Source organism: Gymnoscopelus microlampas (assembly GCF_963454915.1).
Source record: "Gymnoscopelus microlampas genome assembly, chromosome: 8".
Taxonomy (NCBI): Eukaryota; Metazoa; Chordata; class Actinopteri; order Myctophiformes; family Myctophidae; genus Gymnoscopelus; species Gymnoscopelus microlampas.
This window is the reverse complement of record NC_139945.1, coordinates 17628500-17656426: the sequence shown is the minus strand read 5'-3', so window position 1 is coordinate 17656426 and position 27927 is coordinate 17628500. Positions and strand designations below refer to the sequence as shown.

Genomic DNA, 27927 nt, shown 5'->3' with positions numbered 1-27927 from the left:
CGCCACTGCCGACACCCGGCTGCGGACCGCGGCGAGGTTTTTTCTTGGCGACGGACCCCCGGGCGCCGCAGGTCACCGCCCCGCCGAGGCGGGGATCGGGGCTACGGACATTGAACCCCCCGACGACTCTCCGGAGGAGAGACTCGAGTTCTGGGTACCCGTGAGTTTGACAAGGCCTTTGGGCCCGGGCCGGAGGAGCGGCGGCTGAGCGACGCGGGCGCGACCGAGCCCCGAGGAGCCCGGCGGCACGCGCCACTGCCGACACCGCACCCGGCCGCGGACCGCGGCAAGGTTTTTCTTGGCCTTTGGGCCCTGCCGGGAGCGGCAGCTGAGCGACGCGGGCAAGAACGGGCCCCGTGGAGCCCGGCGCCACACGCCACTCACCGCCCCCGGCCGTGGACCGCGGCGGCGAGGCTGTTTTTCTCCGGAAAACAGCCTCGAGTTCTGGGTACACGTCAAGTTAGGGCGACTTCCGAGCGCTCCCCGGGGCCGTGACCGACTCCGGCGGTGCCCGTCCGAGGACCTCACTAAGCCATCCGATCGGTAGTGGCGACGGGCGGTGTGTAGCATAACTGAAAATAAATAGTCACAATAAATTACGTTGCAGCGATCCATTTTAGCACACGCCGCGTCACATGAATTAAAAAAAAAAAAAAAAAAAACATTGAAAACGACAACCTAGCCCAAACTTTAAGTGCATCACTAGCCTGTAGCTTTTGCCATAACAGTTTTGTTCAAACTGTTTTTATAGGAAGTTTAGATGGAGACTAGGGATGTTAACAATTAATCTATAATCTATAATCGATTGCCGTTAAGAATGTAAAGAGACAGAGCGAAGGCTCATGCCCCATTATATAGGGTGAGCAATCACCCCACACAGGTGTGCAGGATTCCCCACTAATGAGGGGAGCCCAAGGAACTCCGACAAAGATCTAAGGCCAAGAAGGCGTCACACAGACACAGACAGACAGACACATACAGACAGAGAGACAGACAGACAGAAAGAGAGAGAGACAGACAGACAGACAGGCAGGCAGGCAGGTAGACACAGCGGGACAGACAGACAGACAAAAAGACACAGACAGACACAGACAGACAGACACACAGACAGACAGACAGACAGACAGACAGACAGACAGAGAGAGACAGAGACAGAGAGACAGAGAGAGAGAGAGAGACATAAAATAAAAAATATAGCTGCAAACAGCAATAATACGGGGCCAGTGAAAAAGAAAGTAATAAGTAATATGCACAATAAGCCATAGAAACATATAACACTGAACTTGAGAGAAAAAAAGGCAGGCAGGCAGACAGAGACACAGAGAGACAGACACGTACAGACAGAGAGAGACAGAGGGACAGACTGAGAGAGACAGACACAGAGACAGACACAGATAGGGAGACACAGACAGAGAGACAGAGAAACAGAGACAGACAGAGAGTGACAGACACAGAGTGACAGACAGATACAGTGAGTGACAGAGTGACAGACAGACACAGTGAGTGACACAGTGAGTGACACCTACAGACAGACAGACAGACAGACAGACACAGAGAAGAAGAAGAAGAAAAATAATGCCAATAACAAAATGGAGCCTTGCTCTGCAGAGCCTGGCCCCGTAATTTAAAAAAAGCCACAACAAATGCTTATCTCCACTGCAATGACAGACAGAGAGACAGACAGACAGAGACAGAGAGACAGACAGACACAGAGATACAGAGACACATATAGACAGAGAGACAGAGTGAGAGACAGACAGACAGACAGACACAGCCTAGTATGTCTAGGCGATAGTCTCTCGTCGTCTTCAGCACCTGGTCCATACGACCGCACTGGAACAGTGTGATGAATACATCCAAGGATGCGCCTTCTTTTTTTTTGCCGAAGTGTACCGGAATGGCTTCTCCTCGTCTGAAAGACAGCTACCAAACATAAAAAAGAAAAATGCTCATTATTAGATACAAACAATAAGTGGTGTGTGTGTGTGTGTGTGTGTGTGTGTGTGTGTGTGTGTGTGTGTGTGTGTGTGTGTGTGTGTGTGTGTGTGTGTGTGTGTGTGTGTGTGTGTGTGTGTGTGTGTGTGTGTGTGTGGGGGTATAGTTACCTTGCTTTGATTTTACTCCACAGTTGGGCGAGTGGCATTGGTTTGGAAATTGAAATTTGTCCTTTAAGATGACCAGGTCCAGGCCCGGATTTACACAGTTCCCCCCCCATCCCAGCCAGAAAAAAAAGTCACCTTTGGTACCTACCAAAAAGTGACTTTTGGGACCTACCAAACAGTGTCTTTTTGGTACCTACCAAAAAGTGACCTTTGGTCTTATGGACCAATTACCAGGTCGAGACCTGGATTTGCCATGTCAAAATAAATATTGAATCCAAATTAAACAACAACTACACTACCAACATAGTCTTAGATTCAACGTCTCTAAGACTAGATTCAACATCTCTAAGACAAATCTTAAAAAAAGAGCACACATCTTTAACCACATTGCCATACGTCCGTCAGCACCCAACACCAACGAAATACACCACAAGCATCATCCATTACAAACTGCAGCATGAAGCAACTGCAGCATCCAGCAAAGGAAAAGGAAAAGGACCGAATTAGGACCGTCACAATTATTACATAATCGCAAGTATTTGAGATAACCGCAATGCTTTTTGGGGGGATAATAGTCATAATCGTTTCCATGTTGAAAAATGTTCATAATAATTTCAAACATTTTCCAACATTGTGGAAATAGCCGAACTACACGCTCAAAATCATCACAACGTGAGGCGTTTTGAGCTTGTAGTTCGGCTTTTGTTTACGAAGCCTAAAAAAAGCTAGACAAAGTTTTATTCATAATGTTACTGCGACGCAATTAAAATAGTTAATCGCAACTATTTGAGCGACAGTTAATCAAGCGTCAAGTCAAACGTCATAATCGTGACAGCCCTAAAGAGGTTCCTACCTTGAGGCGTCTTCAGAGGAAACCCCCGATGGGCCGAGGTCTACGGCGGAAACCAACCGGCGTTGAGCATCGATGGGGGATGCAAAAAACAGAACGCACTGTCGTGAAACTATGCATCAACCTAGACACATACAACACTGTCGTGACTCACTGTCGTGTGATTCTGCATCAATGAAGACACAAGACACACTGAAGTGGAATTCTGTGGAATTCTGTGATGAATCAGAATCGATACAGCCGGCGGAGACCACCGGACCCCCCGATGGGCCTCGGTGCGGAGGAATCCCCCTAAATCCATGGATAGAGAGAGGCGGAGGCGGGCTGAGACGAGTCACAGGAGGTGTAGACAGAGGTTCCTCTTCAAAAGACTTAGTGTAGGCTGAACATTTTTGCAGGCAGCCTGGGTCGGTTCACAGGAGGGTGCAGGCAGCCTGGGTCGGTTCACAGGGGAATGCAGGCAGCCTGGGTCGGTTCACAGGAGAATGCAGGCAGCCTGGGTCGGTTCACAGGAGAATGCAGGCAGCCTGGGTCGGTTCACAGGAGAATGCAGGCAGCCTGGGTCGGTTCACAGGGGAATGCAGGCAGCCTGGGTCGGTTCACAGGAGGGTGCAGCCTGGGTCGGTTCACAGAAGGGTGCAGCTAGGGCTGAGACAATTAAAACATTTAAGTTGACGCCTGTCATACAAATACATGTGATTAACCATTTAGTTGTGTTTTTGGCATTGGAACATATGGAACAGTGGTGTAAAGTTACTAAGTACATTTACTCAAGTACTGTACTTAAGTACAGTTGTGAGGTATTTTTACTTTACTGGAGTATTTCCAATTGTCAGTACTTTTACTTCTACTCCAGTACATCTCAGAAGCAAATATTGTACTTTTACTCCACTACAATTATTTGAAAACTTTAGTTACTAGTTACTTTGCAGATATAAATTATTATATCATAAAACATACATTAACCACTTTATCCCTATTTTATACCTATGCTATTTAAAAAAAAATAATAAGCTCACAACGCGCTGCGATGCAACGCGTTGTGAGCTTGTAGATCTGCTGTTTTCAAACATTTCAGTACTTTTACTTTTGGTACTTTAAGTATATTTTGAGGCCAATACTTTTGTACTTTTACTCAAGAACATTTTGAATGCCAGACGTTTACTTGTAACTGAGTATTTCTATATTGCAGTATTAATACTTTTACTTAAGTAAACTATTTTAAAATACTTTTTTCCACCACTGCATACGGATAAAAATGTCATTTCTGTGTGGCCTTCAGGCTTCATAATAAAACAAATATTGCACATGACAAATAACCGTAAAAGGGATATTTCACTTACAAACTTGTTTGAGCTCATTTTAACGTCCACTCTGCTTTTGTGATTCACCCCAGACACTTTTTAAATTGCTTGATTGAGTATTTAGATATTTGATGATATACATTGCATCAGACACGCCCCCTTCCAATACAAACCCATTGTAACTTCAAACTCCATTGTAACCATGTTAACATTCATTGAAAACACCCGTCCTTGGTTCTGGTGACTGATGTGAACCTTCTAATGTGTGGGACCGTGTTTTTTCAATTACTTTTTTTATTTATTTACAAAATCTTTTGGAGTAAATGAATAAAACAGGAAAAAAAATGAAATAAATGAAAAAACTTATTGCAAAAACCCAGTCTGCTCACACACTAGAAGGTCAATATCAGTCAACAGAACCAAGGACGGGTGTTGAACCATGAATCTAACATGGTTAAAATGGAGTTTGAAGTTACAATGGGTTTGTATAGGAAGGGGCGTGTCTGATTAAATGAATATCAAATATCTAAATACTGAATCAAGCAACTTAAAAACTGTCTGAGACCACCGTAGAAGGGCCATCGGCGCGGAGGAACCCCCCCCCCATGCAGACACATCCATGGATAGAGAGAGAGTTCCAGATCTCCATCTCTACGGGCATCCTCGGGTTGAGCCTTCCAGTGGCGTCTCCCGTCATCTAATAAAAATAAACTTTATTTGTAGAGCACCTTTCATGACATGAAATGCAGCTCAAAGTGCTTTATAGAGCAAGAATAAAGCACAAGCTTTACAAACAATAAATAATACAACAAATAACATAACAAATAATACAAATAAAGTACAAATAATGTAACAATAAAGCAAAAAATAAATACAAGTGTGTGTGTGTGTGTGTGTGTGTGTGTGTGTGTGTGTGTGTGTGTGTGTGTGTGTGTGTGTGTGTGTGTCTATATATATATTTATTAGGGGTGTCACGATACGCCTAATCCACGATTCGATTTTAAGCTCACGATTCGATATTCGAAATGAGAATCTAGAATAATAAATGTGTTAACATATGAATAATATTGTAACGTTGCGGGGTAGCTAGAAAGACGAGGCGAGGAGACGATGTGCAAGTTGCCAGCTCAAACACAGAGCCCAGATGTATTCCCTTGCCGCAGCACAGAGCTAACCCGAGGTTGAGGGCAGGGACGTGCACAGATAGACTCTAGGTGGTGCTAGAGCACCTGCCCTTTGCCCTCTTGACCAGAAGTGCCCTTTTGAAAAAAAATAAAAAATATATATATTTTTTTCAGTTTACAGCAGGGGTCTTCAACAGGGGGTTTGGGACCCCTAGGGGGTCCTCAGAGTTACTACAGGGGGTCCGCCAAATCTTTATGTGATTTCTTTTTACCATAACCACTCGAAACCTAGCATCCCTTTTTCTGAGGAGAACTTGCTATTTTTGGCAAAGAGGTATAGGTGTAGAGGGAAAAAAGAGCAGACCAAGTAGTAAACAAAAAAAAGTATAATTTACTTGAGCACCTGCCCCTCAAAATGTCTGTGCACGCCGCTGGTTGAGGGTCACTGAACGTAAAACAATAAAGAGGGTGGCTAGCCCATGGCTAGTAATAATGAGGACGTGTGCTGTCTCTCAGTTCACTCAGTCCCGCCTTACAGCACCCCAGAACAGCCCAACTTAAAAGGGTAGGGTAAGTGATATTTTTTGGTTAAAACAAAAAGTATTTTGTTAAAAGGTTAAAGCACTACTACACTACACTCCGGTAGGTGTCAAAATCTCAGCCAATCATGGAGCAAGTACACATTTTTAAGCTTCATTTTTTATAGTGTTCCAGTTCCAATTTTGTCTGCTCATTTCTTAGTGTCATCACTTCCAATTTCACTTGTTTAATCTATATCCTGATTGAGTTCTCTATCCTGATTGGATAAAATTAGAAATGAAACTGAAACGAAAATGCATTTTCTGTTTTATAAAGAGCTGGAGAGACAAGGAGACTCCTTTTACTGAACAAACACTCTATAGCAATGAGTACTAGCAGAATATAGAGCTATTTAACACTTATTTTAACCAAAGAAAATCACTTACCCTACCTTTAACTAACTCTTTTCCCTCCCCGGCACACATGTAGCCAATACCCAAATCAGTGACACTTCCCTCAATCAAAGCAACAGGACACATGTGTAATAGTACCCCAGCGTTACAATATGAACTTTGGGTTTTATCAACTGTCATTTTCTGATTATTCCTTAAGAAGATTAGTTAACATTCTTCGAAAAGTTCAGATTTTTTCCTATTCCAAGTGGCTATGACTGATTTCAGAAGTTTGTGGGCCCTGGGTAGACAACCTGGCCTGGCGGAGATTGGCGGAAATCTCTGCTCTGAGGAGGAGCGTTCTAGTGAAGGCAGTCCATTAATTCTACATGGCTCAGCCCTTTAGTAACTCTTGACTTCATTTCTCATGCATCGCAATGCGATCTGCTGCCATGGCACTTTGTAACGTTCTAGATCAGGGGTCTTCAACAGGGGGTCCGGGACCCCTAGGGGGTCCTCAGAGTTACTACAGGGGGTCCGCCAAATCTTTGTGTGATATGATTCTTTTTTTTTTACCTTAACCACTTGAAACCTAGCATCCCTTTTTCTTAGGAAAACTTCAGCCAAAAATAGCCGATCTACAAGCTTGAGCTTGTAGATCGGCTATTTTCGGCAAAGAGGGGGGAAAGAGCAGACTAAGTACAGAGTGGAAGTGTACTTAGTGTTGATGGTTTAAGTGGTTAAATGTCTGAAAATACACATTAACATGAAACCAACATCTATGAAAAGCTTTTATCTGCAACACAAGTTTATGCAATATATAGTGGGGGTCCCTGCTCCATCTCTCTCTCACAGAGGGGGTCCTTGGCCTGAAAACGTTGAAGACCCCTGCATAGACCATATTCACATGGCGGCCATGTTGCTATTAAGTCAATGAAGTGCCAATAGTGGCACTATTAAATTCCAAAATGGCCGCCGTGTGAATATGGTCTATTAGAGGATCCAGTGACATTAAAAGCCAAAGAGAATAGGTGGGTTTTAACCCATTAAGACCGGGAAAGCATCTGTCATTTTAGATTTATTTTGCTATTCAAAAATAGCAGATATACAAGCTCATAGCGCGGCACCGAGTGCGGTCACCCCTGGTCTTTTTGCTAGTCTTTGCAAACGACCAGTAATGACTGATCGACAAAACCTCAGAGCCCTGGCTAAGGGTGTATGGTTCCAGGAGCTCAGCGAGGTACAGCGGAACTATACTTTCCAGTTTAAAGATTTAAAACCAAATAAAAAGGACCTTAAAATCAATTATAAAATTGACAGCGATACTTGCATTCATGCCTTAATTTCATCACACTTCAATACTGCAATGTACAGTACCTGAGTACATTTAAAGTACACTTTACACCACTGACTAGGCCTGCAATAGCCGTTGTCAGCATGACGACCGTCATGGATTAACTTCAACCTGGTGTTTGCACTTCCTCCATTTACGGCCCGTACATCTACATAAACGTTCATATTTCAAATACAAAGTGCTTACTCCATGGCCACGGATGTTACAATTCTTTACGGGCCCTCAGAAGTACCCGTATCTTCCGTATTGTTCAATAAAAAGCATTTTAATCCGATTGGTGGCCATTTTCTTCATAGAGTTGTAATGAAGCAGAGTGCAATACACCTCCCAACCAATAGGGTGGCGTGGTTTAAAGCATTATGGCAAAAAGACGGAGAAAATGGCCACCACTCGGATTAAAATGCTCCTTATTAAACAATAAGGAAGATACCGGTATTTCTGAGGGCCCGTACATAATTCTAACATCCATGGCCATGAGGTCAGCACTTTATATTTGAAATCGAAACGTTTATGTAGATATACGGACTGTAATGGAGAAAGTGCAAACAGCAGGTTGAAGTTCATCCATGACTGTCATGATATGACAGTCATGTTTCAGGGCTAAAACAAACAACTCATATTCACTTCACACACAGAAATGCTTCATCCTGACCAGTTGTTGCTTTTTACCAGTGGTGTAAAGTAACTAAAGCACATTTACTCAAGTACTGCTGCAAGTACAATTTTGAGGTACTTTTTCTTTACTGGAGTATTTCCAATTGTCTATACTTTTACTTCTACTCCACTACATCTCAGAGGCAAATGTTGTACATTTAATCCACTACAATTATTTGAAAACTTTATTTACTAGTTATTTTGCAGATATACATTACATTATAAAACATACATTAAACACTTGAGCCCTAATTTATACATAGGCTATTTGAAAATAGCAGATCTACAAGCTCAAAACGTGTTGAGCTTGTAGAACTGCCATTTTCAAACATTTTAGTACTTTTACTTCTGGTATTTGAAGTACATTTTGATACCAATAGTTTTGTACTTTTACTCAAGTAAATTTTGAATTCAGGACTTATACTTGTTACAGAGTACTTCCGCATTGCAGTATTTATACTTATACTTAAGTAAAAGATTTGAATACTTTTTCCACCACTGCTTTTTACCATGTCAAACAAAAGTGAAATTACATGCAATTTCATCAATTCCTTCATGCTGAGCAGTTAATTAGTTAAGCTAAGTAGCTAACACACATGTAGAGAACTCACTTGTTTGGTCTGGATGGAGGTAATGTTTTCACAGTCTGGTCACACAGTGTGCTTTAGCAGCTTGTTTCACCAGCCTGGTAAAAACACTGATAACTCTACATCCATGTAGAGTTATGTTACATTATCAGTGGTGTATTTGTATATTACTTTTACGCAAAGCAGAGCTTTGTTTGAAAGTTTGTTAGTTTGTTCTAACAAACATTTGTGTTCGCTGCTGGTGCAGTGTGTGTGTGAGAGAAGGGGGGAAGGGCGACAATCAGAGTACTCAAATAGCCCCGCCCCTCCCTGCTTCCCAGGGCAGTGGTTCTCAACCTGTTGGTCGAGACCCCCAGGGGGCGGGGTCCCCAGATGTCAGTGAAGTGACAATTTAAGGACTTTTAAGACCCCCCAAAAAAAGTAAGAGAGAAAAGAAAAAAAACATCATTACAGCATAAAAAAGAATCAACTATAAAAACTGGTCAAACATGAATTGGCCAAATTGTCAAATAATATAAGAAAGAGGCAAACATTTGTACAAAATAGCCAATCTTCAAGCTCACAACGCCTCAATCTATATTTATAGATTTATAGTGGTGTAAACCTTTATTCTCACTGATCACTGATGTTGTCGTTTTAGTTTTGTGCCACCAGAGGGCAGCCTGTACCTCTCTACCAAACAGGTGTGTTGCCTTATTAGAACGTGACTGTGATATGAAATGAATCAGTGGTGGAAAAAGTACTTAAATTCTTTACTTAAGTAAAAGTACCAATACTGCAATATAAAAATACTCTGTTACAAGTAAAAGTCCAAAATTCAAAATTTACTTGAGTAAAAGTACAAAAGTATTTGCATCAAAATGTACTTAAAGTACCAAAAGTAAAAGTACTAAATATTTGAAAATAGCAGATCTACAAGCTCACAACGCGTCGCAATGCGACGCGTTGTGAGCTTGTAGATCGGCTATTTTCAAATAGCCTAGGTATAAAATAGGGCTAAAGTGGTTAATGTATGTTTCATTATATCATAATTTATATCTGAAAAGTAACTAGTAACTAAAGTTTTCAAATAATTGTAGTGGAGTAAAAGTACAAAATTTGCCTCTGAGATGTAGTGGAGTAGAAGTAAAAGTATTGGAAATTGGAAATACTCAAGTAAAGTACAAATACCTCAAAATTGTACTTAAGTACAGTACTTAAGTAAATGTACTTTGTTACTTTCCACCACTGGAAATGACTAACTTTTTTTACTTGTTGGTGTTGTAATATTAACATGCTGTTGCCGGTGATTAAATAAAAAAAACTGATTCTGTATTTTAGGACAATAAACAGAAAAAAAACAAGCCACCAATTAATCATCATCATCTGAGGAACGCACTTTTATTTTATTTGTATTTCTAGTAATTAAGTGGATATGTTTGATGAATATAAATTTGAGTTTAGACTTATATGCTCCAATAACCACTACAATATGATAATATGGCCACACTCATAAAATCAAATATTATTTTCTGTAAAAAAAACGAACTCACTTCCAAGTAGGGCATAGATATTATGCTCTACTATCAATAGCCTCATTACAATGCTATTTGATTTATGCGTTTGTTTGTTTGTTTGTTTGTTTGTTTGTGTGATATTAAACATGACCAGATTTGTGTGAGTAATATACCATTGAAAAGCCCATTCTCATGTTGTGATGAAGTCTCCTGTCAATCTTCCCTCTTCATTTTCAACAGTATCCGGTTTCTCTTAGCAGGGTTCAAAATCCCATGTTTACATCAAATGAAATAAAACAGCAGATCTGCAAGCTCTACAACGCGTGTGAGGACCTTGTAGATCTGCTCACAACGCGGCCAGTTGTGAACTTGTAGATTAGCAATTTTTTTTGGGCCTTGTAGATTTGGTGTACAACTTTAACTTAAGCTGTTGTCACATCACAGCCTGGTTTACAGGTGAAACACAGCAGGTGGAATTATGCTGTAGTTTCCAGGAAAGGGAAGAATAATATAGAAATAGAAAGAAAGAACAAGAAAACATTCACATATTCCTGATATGAGTGAAATATATACAAGCAGGTCAGATATGAAATGAGGCAATGTTATGAGGCAGATAAAATAGTTGCTAAATAAAATATATGTAACAGATAAATACATGAGGATAATACATAGCAACAGATATACTAACCAGTGGTGTAAAGTAATTGAGTACTTTTAATCAAGTACTGTACTTAAATACAATTTTGAGGTATTGTTTTACTTTACTGGAGTATTTCCCCATTTTCAATACTTTTACTCCACTACATCTCAGAGGCAAATATTATATTTTTACTCAATTTTTACTCCGTCCTGATCTTTAAGGCTTATAGGAATGTATAATACATGGTTCAATGTTAAAATATAACCCTACTACACATATTATAGAAGATAATATAGCCCCTCCAAAAAAGTCCATATGGCCTATAGAGGATGAAATGCATAATTTATTAAATAATATAAAGGTAATATCAAATACATTGTAGAAAATGAGAGACATGATGCTTTATTCATGGGGTACCAAGGAGTGCCAGGGGTGGGGGTCTGGGCCATCTATGCCAGGTGAGCCACCTGTACTCACCTGGCATAAAAGGGGCTCTGAGAGCAGCTTGAGCCATTCATTACTAAACTACTAATCTCTCAAGAACAGATTCTGCTCTGCGTTGGAATCTGTCGCGAAGGTTCGTCATAACGTGTACACACTGGACTACAAGTGGGCGTGCCTTCAGATCAGGAAGCAGGCCGCGCTTTACCCAATCAAATGTAGTGGGCGGGATTCACGTGTCCGTCGATCCTTCCCCACTCGAAACTAACCGAAACTAATTTAGCAATAGCTTCCGCGGAGCAGACAAAACCACGGAAAGATATTCACATTTTAACTTACTCTTTCATCATAGAAACAAGTGGGCTTATAACCAAAACGATCCACGTTCTCTGGGAGAAGTGGTGTTAGTGTTCCGTGTAGAAATATTGTTAGTGGGAATGAAAAGATAGTCGCACCACCGGAAGTGGAGCGGTGAAGGCAGACCAAAACCCCGGTTTCCTTGAGCACGGGTGCTGCGTCGTCATTGTCCCAGAGCCAACTGACATAGTGTCATACAGCAGAGGTCGCTGTTTTTCCTTTTCAGTTGGCTCTGGTTTCCCAGATTGCTAAACTACAACATGAAGAGACCACCGCTGAAGAATTAATTGATTGATTATACTTGCATATTGTTTTTATTGACGTATTTCAGTTTCGCAGTCAGTGTGTGTAGTGTTGTTAACTTGTTTCTCCCGAGATTTTTCCCCGAGTACCCCCCCCCCCCCACCTTCGTAGGGGTGGGGAGGGGGGAATCTCGCCTGCCCTAAATGTAATTCCTGGGAACGCCACTGTTCCATGAGCTGCTGCAGTGCTGCTGTTCAGCCAAGAACGCCGCTATGGTTTTGGGCTCCATGATTGGTCAAGTTCAAGGATTCGACTTTCATGGTCTTTTATAGGAATACGTGAAGCCTGGCTTTACCATCCTGGCTCGAATTAAATGCTATTCAAAATGTACATATTAAGAATAATATAGGACACAAAATATTGAATAGCTATTAACAGCATTCTTGAGGGGTGGTTTTAATTAACGACATGCAATATCGTACAGCAAGCCTGGGTTCTTCAGCAAAAACATGGATATAAAAATAACTTAACATACAAACAATGAAATGTAATGATTCATAACAAACTATTTTCTGTACATTACATAATATTTATTTCACCACAGCTCCCATCTCTAGCATATTACTGAGATTGATCATGAGCCCTGCATGTGCAAAAGGTTGGGGGTTCAACACCGCCACCTGTCACACACCTGATCTGGTAATTCCAGTTAAACACGCCATTCATTACTTAAGAGGTATCACTTCTGTTAATCCCCCAAACTGTGGTCAAGCTGATCCGTCAGTTGACGCTAGCCTTATGTTATAACACTTTGAAAGTATTATGCTGCACTCACACTGGCAGAAAGAAAGCTACAGTTTACTATCCATTTTCAATGGAAGTCAGCGACATGAAAATACAAAGATACATCCAACTTTTGTAGCTGCTACAAAAGCAAAAAAAAAGCGGAGCTGTTTTTTTTTTCAACTTCAGCTACAAAGCTCCAAATATGCTGTGTAGCTTTGTATCTTTTGAAATCTGCCAGTGTGAACGTAGCATTAAGCCTGATTTTATAGTTAAGTTCCTCTCAGAAGACCAATGATTCTCAAATTTATATAGGCGCTTTTCTAAGTACCAAAAGACGATTTACATGGGGGGAGGAGGTGAGAAAATATAATATAATACATACATGTTATAACATTAGATGAATGATTCTGGCTGCATTTAATACATACATACATGATTCTTGCTTCTTTGAACATTTCTGAACATTCTTTTGACTTTTTTTGGAAAACTAATTTTATAAGTTTGGGTAAAAAAACAACAACTGCCAACTTACTACAAACCATAAAAAACGGGTTTGCGGCCCAATGTTTGGGAAACACTGCCCTAAAGGAATATTGGCACCAAGATCACAGCGGTCTACCTTGTAAACTAAAGTGATAGTAACACTGGAAATACCCATAAGACAAATCTAGATTATTATACAATTACACTGACAAACCAACAGTACATGTGCAATTTTGTTTGGGGCTACATTTCTAGAATTATATCTGCACAATCATTAGTTTGAGCTCTATTTAAAATACTGTATAGAAATACATTACACATTCAACATAATTATTAGTGGATTTGTTCCTAAATTTTGACCACCGACTCCAATCACAGTTTTATCCCTGCAAACATTATTAGAAGTCCTGGGAACCGTGTTATCACAGTGCAGAGGTTTATCAGCCATGTTGTTTTTACACAAACAAACAAAAAGGTCAAGCATTTATAGGAGCCATTTTCAACCATATCTTTATATAATTTGTCCTCAGTAAGATGGCACCATTCCTGTCTACGCACTTTGCGTTTCAGAGGTGGACTGTGGACAGTTCAGAAACCTTGGCTACCAATCGGTGGGGATTCCAGCGTAGTGAGGACCAATTACATGAAGATAAGGTTTAAAATCGGTCAACGAGGAAAAAAGTTTGGCATTGTACGTTACTGCAAACCAGATACGTTGGACATGGACCTTTGTTGCTGTCGGGCAGTATACTCTTATATCCAAATTTTAACTTTCTGTGTTTTTTCGAAAATTAACGCCCTACTTGATCATACTACAGCGTCACAAAAAAGCATCAAAAGCCGCACAATCTTGTATCAAGAGCTTGTAGATCTGCTACTTTAGCTATTTTTTAATTTGTATCCTGAAAAGTAACAGTTTTGGACATATGAGGTTTCCACCCGACAGACGCCTTTCTGAAGCAGAAATACGTTGTACATCAACATTTCCAGATGCAGACCATGTCGACTCAATCGTAGCGTTCTTCTACATCAAGTGCTAATATGTGCAATTTCGAAATAGATTTGAACTGATTCCCACCCTATCGGCATGCAACTCAAATAGCGCACAGTCATTAATCATCATCACCTCACAGGGCTCAAGCCATCAGCAGCGATGGCGCGCCTTGCAATTGAACCGTTGCTTTTCCACATAGTTTGCAGAAAAGCACAATGCCAATGTTTCTCTTTGGTTGACATGGTTGCTTGATTTACAACATTTCTCCTCTGTGGTTTCATCAGGAGAACAGGAATGGAGTGGTGTATGTAACGCCTCACAAGCTTACGTTGTGTCGAAAAAAAGCTTCACACAATTTTCACGCAGGCAGCCATGTACGTGAGACTTGTTGCCAGCACCTCCCTTATGCTGAATGCTCGCCGCTCAGTGACAATGAACTACTACCGGCGCAGCAGTTGCTTCTTGTGTGAAAAGCCCTTTAGATTTGCGCAGCGGCAGAAAGTCAGATGAAGAACTCGTCCAATTCATGGTTGTGCTTGTTGTGTGCAAACAGAGTCTTGGCCACCAAAGGAACAGCTGGTGCCCTGAGTGTCCTCTCCACTACCGGCTCCTTGGAGGGGCTTCGTCCAGCCGCTACGGTCCTGCCTCCACAGCCTTCCATAACTGAAGAGACCGACTTACAACCGGCCGCTCCAGTCCTGCCTCCACAGCCTTCCATAGCTGAAGAAGAGACCGCCTTACAACTAGCCGCGGCCCAAAACGTCCTGGCGGCCCCAGGAGGAGGAGGAGGAGGAGGGGTCAGATGTTTAGCAGGCAGACACTCGATCAGCTCCCTGGCCAGGCTCTCCAGGGCGGAGGCCCCTACGGCCGCGGGCCGCTCCGACTGGGGAAACGCCGCGGACGAAACGTCCATCGACACCGGGCGCCGCGGCGGCGCAGTGAAGACCCCCGCGTCGGAACGAGGCGAGACGGGGACGCCCGTGTCCACGTTGGTCTCCGGTTCCTCCTCCTCGTCTTCCTCCTCCAGGAGGAGGTGAGAGAGGGAGCGGGAGATGTTGGGGCGCAGGGGAGACTCCCGGTGGTTGCCGGTGGAGGGAGGAGGCAGCGCAGGGCAGGGGCTGCTGCGCTGGGAGGAGTAGCAGGAGCTGCCAGGAGGCGTGCTGCAGCAGCTGTCAGAGCCCAGGCTCTCCCCTGCGGCACACGGCTTCTCCAGGCCTGGGTCAGTGCGCGGCCTGTGACCTGAGAACCACAAACAAACAGACATGCTTACCCTTACTCACTGTGTGTAGATTGGATATTCTCCTATTTACTCGCTGTAAACTACGCTCCATATTTGGGATGACACTGTACATAGTCAACCAATATAGCTTCAATATAATCAATAAAATCAATATAATATGGAGATACCATCTCCTTATTTCAACCTTTTCATTTTTTTCGTAAATTGACGCCCTACTTGATCATACTACAGCTTCACACAAAGCCATCAAAAGTAGCAGATCTGCAAGCTCGAAACTCTTTCAGTTTTTTAATTAGAATCCTGAAAAGTAATAATTGAGGTTAATGTTAATCACAACACTTAGTGAGGGGTAGATTGTTTATGTATAATTACATACATTCCTAAACTTATACAAGTCTTTGTATATTTATGAATGTTAATAGCTCATACAACATTCAAATCGCAGCCGGTCCAGGTTATATCTCCTGCTGGTTCTTAGTACCCTATTCCCTGTAAGTTACCACCAGTTAAATCTTATTTTTACTCATTCATTCCTACTTGCACCTTTTTTTCTGTCCAGTGTTCCATGATACTGCAGTACTGCCATGACAACTGAATTTAAATGTCTACCTATCCATTTCCCCTCTGAAGGGACTATTTTCACGCCATTCATCGACAACCAACACTTAGGGTTTATTTTATACTTAGTTGTGTGTCTGTGTCAAATGAAAATAGCCAATCTACAAGTTGACATCGCACTGCGACATGTTGTAAGCTTGTAGATTGGATATCCGTCGTCTCTCTCGGGTGGAAACCTTTTAGGATTCAAAATTCAAAAACGGCAAAAGTAGCAGATTTGCAAGCTCGAAACGTGTTGCTTCGCGCCGTGTTTCAAGCTTGTAAATCTGCTACTTTTTATGCTTTTGTGTGACACTGTAGTATGATCAAGTAGGGCATAGGTCTTCAACAGGGGGTCCGGGACCCCTAGGGGGTCCTCAAAGTTACTACAGGGGGTCCGCCAAATCTTTGTGTGATATGATATTTTCTACATTAACCACTTGAACCCTAGCATCCCTTTTCTGAGGAGAACTTTAGCCAAATATAGCAGATCTACAAGCTCACAACGCCTCGCGCTGCGAGGCGTTGTGAGCTTGAAGATCGGCTATTTTTGGCGAAGTGGTTTGGTGTAGAGGGAAAAAAGAGCAGAGCAAGTAAAACAAAAAAGATGACACACAATTGTATACATAGAGGGGGTCCCTGCTTCATCTCTCTCTCAGCTAGGGGGTCCTTGGCCTGAAAACATTGTAGGCCATAAATTTACGAAAAAACGAAAAGTTAAAATATGGAGATAAGAGGTTACTACCCGACAGCAACGATATGTTCTCTATTTCTGGAACATTTTCGCCGATAATGACACGCCCCAAAACAGGGACGCCGGGTTACTGTTCTGAGCAGTTAAAAATAAAATCTCGAGTCTCAAAGCAAAAAAGATCATCTGACCTGGCCTGTGTCCTGTCCAGGACAGGGGTGGCGTGCCGAGGCCGTGGGCGTGGCTCTGCGCGGGCGGGGTGTGTCCTCCTGAGCCCCTCAGCTGCGACCCCTCCCGAGGGGAAGTACTGGGGCAGGCCAGGGGGAAAGCGCAGGTCAGAGGTCGCGGAGGCTGTGCCGGGGTTTTCACCTGCCCGGGACAGAAGGAGAAGAAGAGGGTAAAGGGATTAGGATTTAACACTTTGGGGACTAGAGAGAGAGATTGAAGTAGGGCTAAGCAACTTTGACAGAAAGACCCATCCAACATATGGTTAAGCAGGCACGTTCTCTTTAGATGACATTGTTGGCCAAATGCTTTAGTTTTAGGGTATTATTATATAAGCCTGTTCTTCCATTGCCAAATCCATAGTTCATTGTCGAAAGGAGACCCATGCCAGCTCTACAAATCTGGCATGGGTCTGTGGGCTCTAAAAATCCACACGCTCAACCCAAGTGTTACTGCTGCTTTTATTTCATGCTTAGCTTCGACGCCTTACTAAACTACATTTTAAGTACGTATTTTATTCATCCAAATGTCCCTCTGGCATTTCTACTTTCGTCTGACGGGTGGAAACCTCATTATGTCCAAAACTGTGACTTTTCAGGATTCAAATTCAAAAATAGCAGAATTTTAATTTAAAGGTAGGGTAAGTGATATGTTTTGGTCAAAACAAAAAGTATTTTGTTAAAAGGTCAAAATACTATATTCTGATAGTAATCATTGCTATAGAGTGTTTGTTCAGTAACAGGAGTCTCCATGTCTCTCCAGCTCTTTAATAAACAGAAAATACATTTTTCGGTAGGTGTCAAAATCTCAGACAATCAGGAGAAAGTATCCATTTTTAAGCTTAATTTGTATAGTGTTCCAGTTCCAATTTTGTCTGCTCATTTCTTAGTGTCATCACTTCCAATTTCACTTGTTTAATCTGTATCCTGATTGAGTTCTCTGTCCTGGTTGGATAAAATTGGAAATGAAACAAACTGAAACGAAAATGCATTTTCTGTTTTATAAAGAGCTGGAGATACAAGGAGACTCCAAATACTGAACAAACACTCTATAGCAATGAGTACTATCAGAATATAGAGCTATTTAACACTTGTTTTAACCAAAGCAAATCACTTACCCTACCTTTAATTTATAACAAAACACAAAAAGTTAGAATATGGACATAAGGTTTCTGCCCCGACAGCAGTCAAACAATACAGTGCAGTAAGACAGAGAGGGTTTAGACACAGAGGGGAAGAAGCAATATACAGGATCCGATAGCATGATGTCACATTGAGCTCCACGTCCATGCATGCCATTAGTTTGAGTCAACAGAGTGCACCTGGTTTGGGCATTTTATCCAGTTTGCTAAACCTCAAAACATGCACTCAACCACTGTAACCCTGGCAACCCAATGTGGGGCATGATGTAGGCAAAAATAAAAAGACAAATCGACCGATTTCTATATTTGTTTAACAAAATAGCTGATCTACAAGCTTACATCGGCTTGATCAGCTTTTTTCTAGAAGATTATTTAGAATTGTGTTGTAGTTAAATTCAGTGGTTAGTCTGTTCAAATGTAAAATTAATTTATTGAAAGGCTTTTCTAGATGCACAATATTTAGTATGGGATTTGATGGTGACAACACTTAAACGGGAAGGAAATGCAAAATCAGGATGTTTTCATTATGAATGAATGGAAATTGTATGTCACATATTATTTTATTTAAGCAACTAAGTTCCCAAGAACAGAATTCACATTTACTGCACTGCACATGTTTGACACCCATATTTCCCCCAAACCACAAACTAGAGATTTCAAAAAGGATGCAAACCACCACCCCAACATTGAGAGACATGATCAAAAATCCCCCTTTTCTTTGCAATCCAGATGTTTCATGCAAGACAAAGAAAGAAGGTTGAGCCCAGTGCACTGTTCAAGCTGTGAGATAATCACAGAGCAGGAGAGAGAGAGAGAGAGAGGCTGTGTTTACAGTCACAGAGAGGCTCTGTCTCCCCTGGGCCAAAGAACCCTGCACATCATCCCCCTTACCAGCCTTACCTAGCCATTTAACCTGCCCTAAATCAACAGGGAGCAAAGCAATCCAAATCCTTGCGCTAAACAACACGTGATAAACTACGATAAGTCGAAACCCGAAGACATAAAGCAGGGTTGAGATACATGGGTTTGGTTGGTCATTATTTGACTTCTTTAGATGAGATTGGTATGGTGCTTATGCAGCCGATGTGTCACGATTTGTGACCACTTTCAATCTGGCATGTTGTCATTAGGCCTGTCACAATTATTACATAATTGTCTAATCGCAATTGTTTTATATAATCGCAATTATTCTTGCATAATCGTCATAATCAATTCCATGTTTTAAAAAAATCATATTTTCAAAACATTTCAAAAATAGTGGAAATAGCAGATCTGTAAGCTCTTTTGAGCTTACAGATCTGCTATTTCCACTATTAATGTTTAATTTTAAGTATAAAGTAATTAAATACTGTATGTGTTATTTGCCATATCTGCCCTGTGCAACTTTTGTTTCCGAAAGCTAAAAAGCCAAACAGAAATGTAATGTTTATTCATAATGTTCCATTCATTTTCAACGACAGAAACACAATTAAATCGTTAATCGCAATTATTTGAGTGATAATTAATCGTCAACTTAAATGTGTAAATCGTGACAAGCCCTAGTTGTCATTATAGGTGAACATTTTCAAAGGTTTTAGAAAACCTTTGAGAATTTTCAAAAGTAGCAGTTCTACAAGCTTAGTCAAACTTATGAATTTAAACATTCATCACTACCTCAACAGAGGCAGTGATGAGAGGGCAGGTCCCTGAACCCACCATTAAGATCCACTGGTCTAGGGCTCTCCAAATTCGAGGTCAAGCCCCAAAGGATCTGGCCTATGGGTCGGGCACTGAAAGCCACACGCTCAAACCCACGTGTTAAACAAAGAGGAGTCGACTCCAGAAAACATAGAGCACGGTTCTACAAACCACAGGGCTTTGATTTGAGTCATTGTGTTGCGTGTAAAAACATACCATTATGATGCAAAGACTCAACAATGTCGCTCAGTCAAACACAGGGTTGCAGTGTGTACTTAATGTGAAGCCCTTTCTCCCCCAAATCATTTCAACATTTCTTTTCATCCAAACTACACACGTATTTAACCCATTAAGACCTGAGGCGATTCTTAAAAATGTTTTCTAAATCCTAACAGTTTTTTGAAAAAAATCAAAAAAAGTTTTTTTTCCAAGATCTTTCAAGAATAGCAGATCTACAACCTCACGTACTTTTATATCTGCTATTTTTGAATAGCCAAAGAAATCTAAAGTGACATAGATGCATTCCAGGTCTTAATGGAATGGAATGGTTTAAGTGCCATGTGGCTGTTACGCCCCAGGGTCTGAATGTACACGTCATAATTTCAGTTTTTTTTTTACACTTACTGTACATTGCAGGTTTGGATTTGCTGGATAGGAAGAGGGGAAATCCCCTGATATCCCTCCTCTGGTCCTTTATTTTCATGGCCGGTGCAGATTATTTTTATGGCCGGTGCGGATATGTTTGTTTTATCCCTGCTTCTGGTCAGACTGAATTAAATACATGCATTTCCTTTTAGGGGAATGTAGACTGTGTGATGTGTTTGATATTTATATTTGATAATATCACAATTTAAAAATGTAATTACAAATTATTAGCCCTGGCATGGATATTTTAGGCAAATTTAATTTTGTTTGTAAACTATTTTCTCTATTTTGTCATAAGGAGACGTGTATCGTCTCTGTCGGGTGGAAACCTCATATGTCCAAAACAGTTACTTTTCAGGATTCAAATTCAAGCTCTTCGCGCCGCGTTTCGAGCTTGCACATCATCTACTTTAGTGTGACGCTGTAGTATGGCATTCATTTATGAAAAAACTCAAAAAGCTAACATATGGAGATGAGACGTTTCTGCCCGACAGCAACGATACAGGGCTTAACCCATTGAGACCTGAAGCCAATTCTACATGTCTCCTAAATCTCAACAGTTTTCTGAAAAACGTATCTTTCTATATCAGTGGTGCTCAATCTTTTTCATGTCAAGGACCCCCAGAATGATATGTATTTGGCCACGGAACCCCATCTCAAAATATTTTGTTCCAGGGGGTCCCAGAAGCAAAGATTTGAGTTAAAAATGTTTGCTTTAAAAAAATATATATTCAATGATTTACACACATTTTCACTATTTTTCAAAAATAGCTGATCTACAAGCTCATAGCGCGGCACTCGGTGCCGCGCTATGAGCTTGTATATCTGCTATTTTTGAATAGCCCAAAGTGTAAAATAATGCTTTTTTAGCTTAAATCTAAAAATGACAAAGTTCCAGGTCTTAATGGCTTAAGAGTGGTTAGGAACCCCTCTAACACCGCCCCGCCATACCTGGAAGAGGATCTTGTTTCCGTCGAGGTCTTCCGTCTGCCAGCGCGAGGCGCTGATGGGCGAGCAGGGGTTGGGCAGCAGGGGAACGAGCTGTCCGATCTCCTCCACCCTGAACTGCAGCACGGCGGAGCTGCACGGCTCCACCTGGATCCCCGGGGACAGCTGCTTCACGGCCAGCTGCAAGCACAGCCCTGGCTCTGTGAGCACCAAGACAAAATGAGCAGAGTTTTACAGTTAGGCCTATGCATGGATTAAAGGAGACACACCATGAATTTCACTTTTTTTTATTATTTTTTTTATTTTTTGGGCTCCCCAGTGTCTCTTGTACCCCAAAAACATTTTTTTTTTAACATTCAGTCATTCATTCTCATTTCAGAGATTTTCAGAATGGGCGTGTCTGAACAGGCCATCTCAGAATGGCAATGTTTGCTTACATCACGAAACTTTCTGCCCATGTATTTTGACAGACAGAATTGCTCAGTAGCACCCCTCTGCCCAACATGACGTTTTGGTATTGCAGCTGAAAGTGCTTTATAAGCCTGAGAGAATTGACTTGGGATGAGTATATCTGAGTGTTGATTTAGGCTCAAACCTTTTGAAAATGGTTTGAGGGACATACACCATATGATATTAAATATCAAATATTTTTTTTAAATTCATGGTGTGTCTCCTTTAAAGCAACGTAAAATCTCACGACTGAAATTTTTTGTATGACCAAGTCCTAATATGCGAGAGAACGTGACGCATTGTGAGCTTGCAGATCGGCTATTTCCACTACTCTTGGAAAATGTTTGAAATTGTATGAACATTTTTCAATATGGAAACGATTATGTCGATTATACAAAGTAATTGTGATTATCTCAAACAGTTGCGATTAGGCGATTATGCAATAATTGTGACGGGCCTACAGCCACCGGCCCAAACCAGCCACCAGCCAAACAGGTGAAAAAAAAACACAAGACAAAAATCATCTGCCAGCTCAGAATCAGAAACGTACCCCTATGTAGGTCACGATTACAAATTTAAGTTGACGATTAATTATCACTCAAATAATTGCGATTAACGATTTAATTGCGTTTCTGTTGTTGAAAATTAATGGAACATTATGAATAAAAATGATATATCTGTTAGCTTTCGTAAGCAAAAGTTGCACAGGGCAGATATGACATATAACACATATTTAATTACTTTATACTTTAAAATAAACATCGATAGTGGAAATAGCCGATCTATAAGCTCAAAATGCGCCGCATCGCGACGCGTTTTGAGCTTATTGATCTGCTATTTCCACTATTTTTGATGTTTTTTTCAAAATATGACATTTTTTAACAAGGAATTGATTATGACGATTATGCAAAAATAATTGCGATTATATAAAATAATTGTGATTGTTCTGTAATAATTGTGACAGGCCTACCCGTATGGAGGGTGAACCAGCAGAAGCCCGCCTTCTGCTCCTCCGCCTGCTGCTGCAGCACGGTCTCGTACAGCCGCACGGCGTCCTCGTAGTTGTCGTAGGCGCTGTAGAGCGTGACGCGCAGCACCTCGCCGCCGCAGTGCACCGGCCGCACCCCCCACACCGGCATCCCCGCCCCCAGGCTGTAGAAGTCCCGGCTGGGGAGGAGGTACGGCCGGAGCAAGGCGTCAGCCGGGGAGGCGGAGGAGGAAACGCCGCCGCCAGTGATGTGGACGCCTCGTCCTCCTCCTCCCCCGCTCTCGGTGTGGTGGTACTGCCAGGGGGGCCGCTGGAGGAAGTCCAGGACCCGGAGGATCCGCTCCTCGCCGTAGGCCTCGTGGAGGAAGAAGGTGACGGCCAGGGAGGGGTAGCCTGAAGAGGCATGTTTTTTATTATTATTATAATTTAGACCAGGGGGTCTTCAACAGGGGGTCCGGGACTCCTTGGGGGTCCTCAGAGTTACTACAGGGGGGGCCGCCAAATCTGTGTGTGATAGGATCATGTTTTTTACATTAACCACTTGAACCCTAGCATCCCTATTCTGAGTGGAACATTAGCAGATCTACAAGCTCACAACGCCTCGTGCTGCGAGCTTGTAGATCTGCTATTTTTGGCAAAGGGGTTTAGTGTAGATGGGGAATAAAGAGCAGACTAAGTATTGACGGTTTAAGTGGTTAAATGTCTGAAAATACACATTAATACAACACACACTGATGATAGTGCTGTCAAAGTCTATGAAACTGTCTAAGAAATCTATGAACATTTTTAATCTGCAACACAATTTTATACAATATGTAGTGGGGGGTCCCTGCTTCATCTCTCTCTCTCAGCTAAGGGGTCCTTGGCCTGAATACGTTGAAGACCCCTGATTTAGACCCTGGAAGAGTTTTACACTAATAGGACTGAATAAGTCATGTTTGGTCACAGAACTCACTGTGTCAGACAAATGTATGCAAGTCTGTTTTATTTGACCCAAGAAGAATGGCTCACTGGGTAGAAGACGGCGTTAAGCAAAAGATCACTGGGATTAGTATTTAACCCATTCAATACGGGAACACATCTACAAGTGTGACAGGTTTCTGAAAAACGTATATTGCTTCTATCAGTGGTTCTTAAACTTGTTCATGTCAAGGACCACCCAAAATCTTAGGTATTTGGCCCCCGACCTCCCCCATCTCAAAATACTTTGTACCACCAGAAGCAAAGATTTCAGTTACAAATGTTCGCTTTCAAAAATATATTCAAAGATGTGCACACATTTTCACGATTTTCCAAAAAATTGCAGATCTACAAGCTCATAGCAGGGCACGAAGTGCCGCGCTATGAGCTTGTAGATCTGCAATTTTTGGGAAAATCCCTGCCACACAATATTTTTTAGATGCGGGGGGTCCGTGGACCAAATACATATCTCTGCTGTCCGGCAGCAACCAGCTAACTCCAAAATGTTCATTTTTCAGGAAATGACAAAAAAACAAAACAAAAAGTGGAGTTAGGAGGTTTTGTTCATCATTGATAAGAACAGCTGAATGGACCTCCAAGCTCACAATGAGGTTGGAGGTCAAAAGGGGGTGGAGCCTGGAGTCAGCTAAACCAGCTAACTCCACCCCCCTTTGGTGGAGTTAGCTGGTTTAGCAGAAAGTTTGAGGATCCAATGGAGTTAGCTGGTTTTGTCAGAAGCACTTTTTAATGCTTTTAATTGGTTCAATAATGTTTTAATCAACACACAGACGTAAAGGGTGTTCAATGGCCCTGATTTATGGAAAAAAAGTGCAAAAGCGGAAAAATGGAGTTAGCTGGTTCCTGCCGGACAGCAGCGATATAATTTTGGGGGTCCTTGACATGAAAAGAGTTTGAGAACCACTGTGCTGTATACCAGTGGTTCTCAAACTTTTTCATGTCAAGGACCCCCAAATTGACACTTATTAGCCCGCGGACCCCCATTTGAAAAGATAAGCCAGGGACCCCCATAAGAGAAGGTTTATACGGCTTTCTAGCAGTGATTCTCAACCATTTTAATGTCAAGGACCCCCAGTTTGACATGTATTAGGCTACGGACCCCCATTTAATGGCATTTATACCTCTGGGACCCGAATTTATATTATAAAATCAATGTTAATTTAACTCTGAGAGTGTACAAATGGAACCAAATGGACCCTAACGGGTCCATTTGGTTCCATTTGTACACTCTCAGAGTTACAGAACCATAAGGGTCCATTTGGTTCCTATCCATCATTTAGCTGGGGACCCCCTGGAACCCCCTCAAGTACCCCTGGGGGTCCCCGTACCCCACTTTGAGAACCAATGCTGTATACAACACCTCACCTGTGAAGGGACACAGGCGTGAGGAGCGTGCGTAGGCGCGCAGCGGGGCCGCCCTCTCCGACACGTGGAAGATGCGGAGGCTGGGGCAGAGCCAGCGCAGCAGGCGGTCCAGGGTCTGCTGCAGCAGGAGGGAGTCTCCCGGGTTGGCCAGGAGGTGCATGTTCATCACCATCATCATCATCATCTGCTGCTGCTGCTGCCTCCGCCTGGCCGCCTCGCCTGGAAGCGTGGTGGAAGAAGTGCTCAGATGTTTGAGTAAAAGTAGCAAATACCGCAATATAAAAGATACTCTGTCACAAGTAAAGGGCCCGTGTTCAAAATGTTACTCGAGTAAAAGTCCAAGAGTATTGGCATCAAAATGTACTTAAAGTACCAAAAGTAAAAGTACTAATGTTTGAAAATAGCAGATCTACGAGCTTGTAGATCGGCAATTTTCAAATAGCCTTGGTATAAAATAGGGCTAAAGTGGTTAATGTATGTTTCATAATATAATCATTTATATCTGCAAAGTAACTAGAAACTAATGTTTTTTTAGTAGAGTAAAAGTACATATTTGCCTCTGAGATGTGGAGTAGAAGTAAAAGTATTGCAAATTGGAAATACTCTAGTAGAGTAACTCAGAATTGTACTTAAGTACATACTTAGTTACTTTCCACCACTGCCTGGACACACACACATAAACCACGAACCCCAGCCTCCCTATTCTGGGGAGGAACATTTGGCCCCAAAATAGCAGATCTACAAGCTATAGGCAATTTTTTGGCAAAGAGATTTGGTATCGACTATCGAGTCTAGACGAAAAGGGTCGTCCAAATACAGGCCTAATAAATAAAAGCTCTATGAGAAGAAGAGACATGATGCACTTACTGGTTGGCAGCGACATCTTACTGCAATCAGATCTGAAAAAAAAGAAAAAGAAAAATATAAGTACAATAGATGACATTAGACTATTAACAGACTGTATGCTAACTCTGACATCCACACTGACAATGATATTTGACTCAGACCAAATGATCCATCTTGTTGTGCTATACCCTGAGTTTGTGTTGTCTTGTGTGTTGTGCTTTGGTCTGGTTGAGATTTTGTTTTTCCGTTTTGTTATGTTTTATAGCCTATTGTGTGTTTACAGTATATACCATATACTATATGGTATTGCTGTCTTTAGGTCCGGACCCCCGCGAAAACGAGATGCTGCATCTCAAGGGGTTATTATTCCTAATTTCAATACATAGAACAGTTAGAGAGCCACGTGTGTAAGGCTTGATGTCAGAGTCAGACGGATACAAGTTTAAAAATAAAACAAAATAAACTGTCTCCATCTTGTGGCGGTGGACTTGGAAACATGTCCCGTTTGGGTCACCATCACCATGACAACACAGTATCTTTGTTGTGAGCCAGGCGTCAGACAAAACAGCCTGAATAACGGGAAACTGTCCAGAAGCACCAACATAACAATGGAGTCACAAAACGACCCACATTATAAAAGCTTCGCAAAACAGTCTGTTGATCATAAAGAATCGCTCTGATCTCAAAACGTCCCTCAACGTTCTGTCCAGAGCAGCCCTGTTTGTATGAACAACGTTTAGCTTCATGCTAAAAGAATGAAGTTTAAAACTCGACTCACTCTGCAGTCTCAGCTCCAGAGTCCAGATCCACGATCCCATCGTCGATCCTCTTCAACGAGATCGGTCTGCGAAGCATCATCATCGAACAAAGACGGTTGTCACTTGTGATAATAATGAGGCTACATTGTTGCCGTGAGGTCCGGTGGAAACAAAGTAACAAACGGTTTGATTTCACATTGAGAGCACAGAGAGAGATCCAGACCCTCCTCCTCCTAAAACCAGACCGGTGACTCGTATTGGGACGGCTGACGTCACCGGCCAAACACGCACCCTTTCTTTAAGCAAAAAATGCTCCGAAAAGTAGCCGATCTATAAGCCCACAACGCCACGCACCGTGAGCTTGTAGATCTGCCATTTTCACACTTGGAACTTGTGAAATGGGACAGTCTGCACAATGGAGTAGGCTTACCTTTACTTTACTTTTTTTTCTTTGACTCAAGTAGGCCTACATTTTTAATTCCGGACTTTTACTTGAAACAAACAGTACATCTCCTTTGCAGTATTGCTACTTTTACTTGAGTAAAATTAAAAAATGTGAGTACTTCTTCCATCACTGGGAAGTGGAAAGCCACGCGAGGATAGGGAACTATAGCCAACATGGCTGGAGAGACTAGAGAAACCTATAGAAATGATGATCTGAATAGTCATTCTTGTTCATTCTCTCATTGGGCCATCTTCTAATCTAGCCAGTGAAATGGAGAAATCAAACTGTTCCCCTTTAGCTGGGGAGTGAGGAGACCCTAGAACCTCAGGACCCCACTTTGAGAACCAATGGTATAGCAGTGGTTCTTAAAAGTGGGGTCCAGGGACCCCCAGGGGTACTTGGGAGGGGTTCCAGAGGGTTCCCAGCTAAAGTTACAATCATTCAAACCTTTTTATCCATATTAAAACTGTTATTCAAAAATGGCAGATCTACAAGTTTGTACATCCATTTATTCATTTTTTGAATTTATTTTTACCAACATAAATCGTCCCTGAAACAAATTTTTGAGATGGGGGTCCACAGCAAAAATACATATCCATCTATTTTT

The 27927-nt window shown here is 41.9% G+C and overlaps 1 protein-coding gene across 1 annotated transcript; it reads right to left on the bottom strand.

The window, feature by feature from the left end:
• Nucleotides 1-14809: 14809 nt before the first annotated feature.
• On the bottom strand, nt 14810-27054 carry fam124b (family with sequence similarity 124B). Its single transcript, XM_084064183.1, has 7 exons — nt 26896-27054; nt 26139-26170; nt 25272-25490; nt 22911-23321; nt 21494-21690; nt 17046-17223; nt 14810-15565 (listed from the first exon to the last, which is right to left on the bottom strand). Exons 1-7 carry the CDS (start codon nt 26976-26978, stop codon nt 14829-14831), a joined length of 1857 nt encoding a protein of 618 aa, XP_083920309.1. The 5' UTR covers nt 26979-27054; the 3' UTR covers nt 14810-14828.
• Nucleotides 27055-27927: the final 873 nt, after the last annotated feature.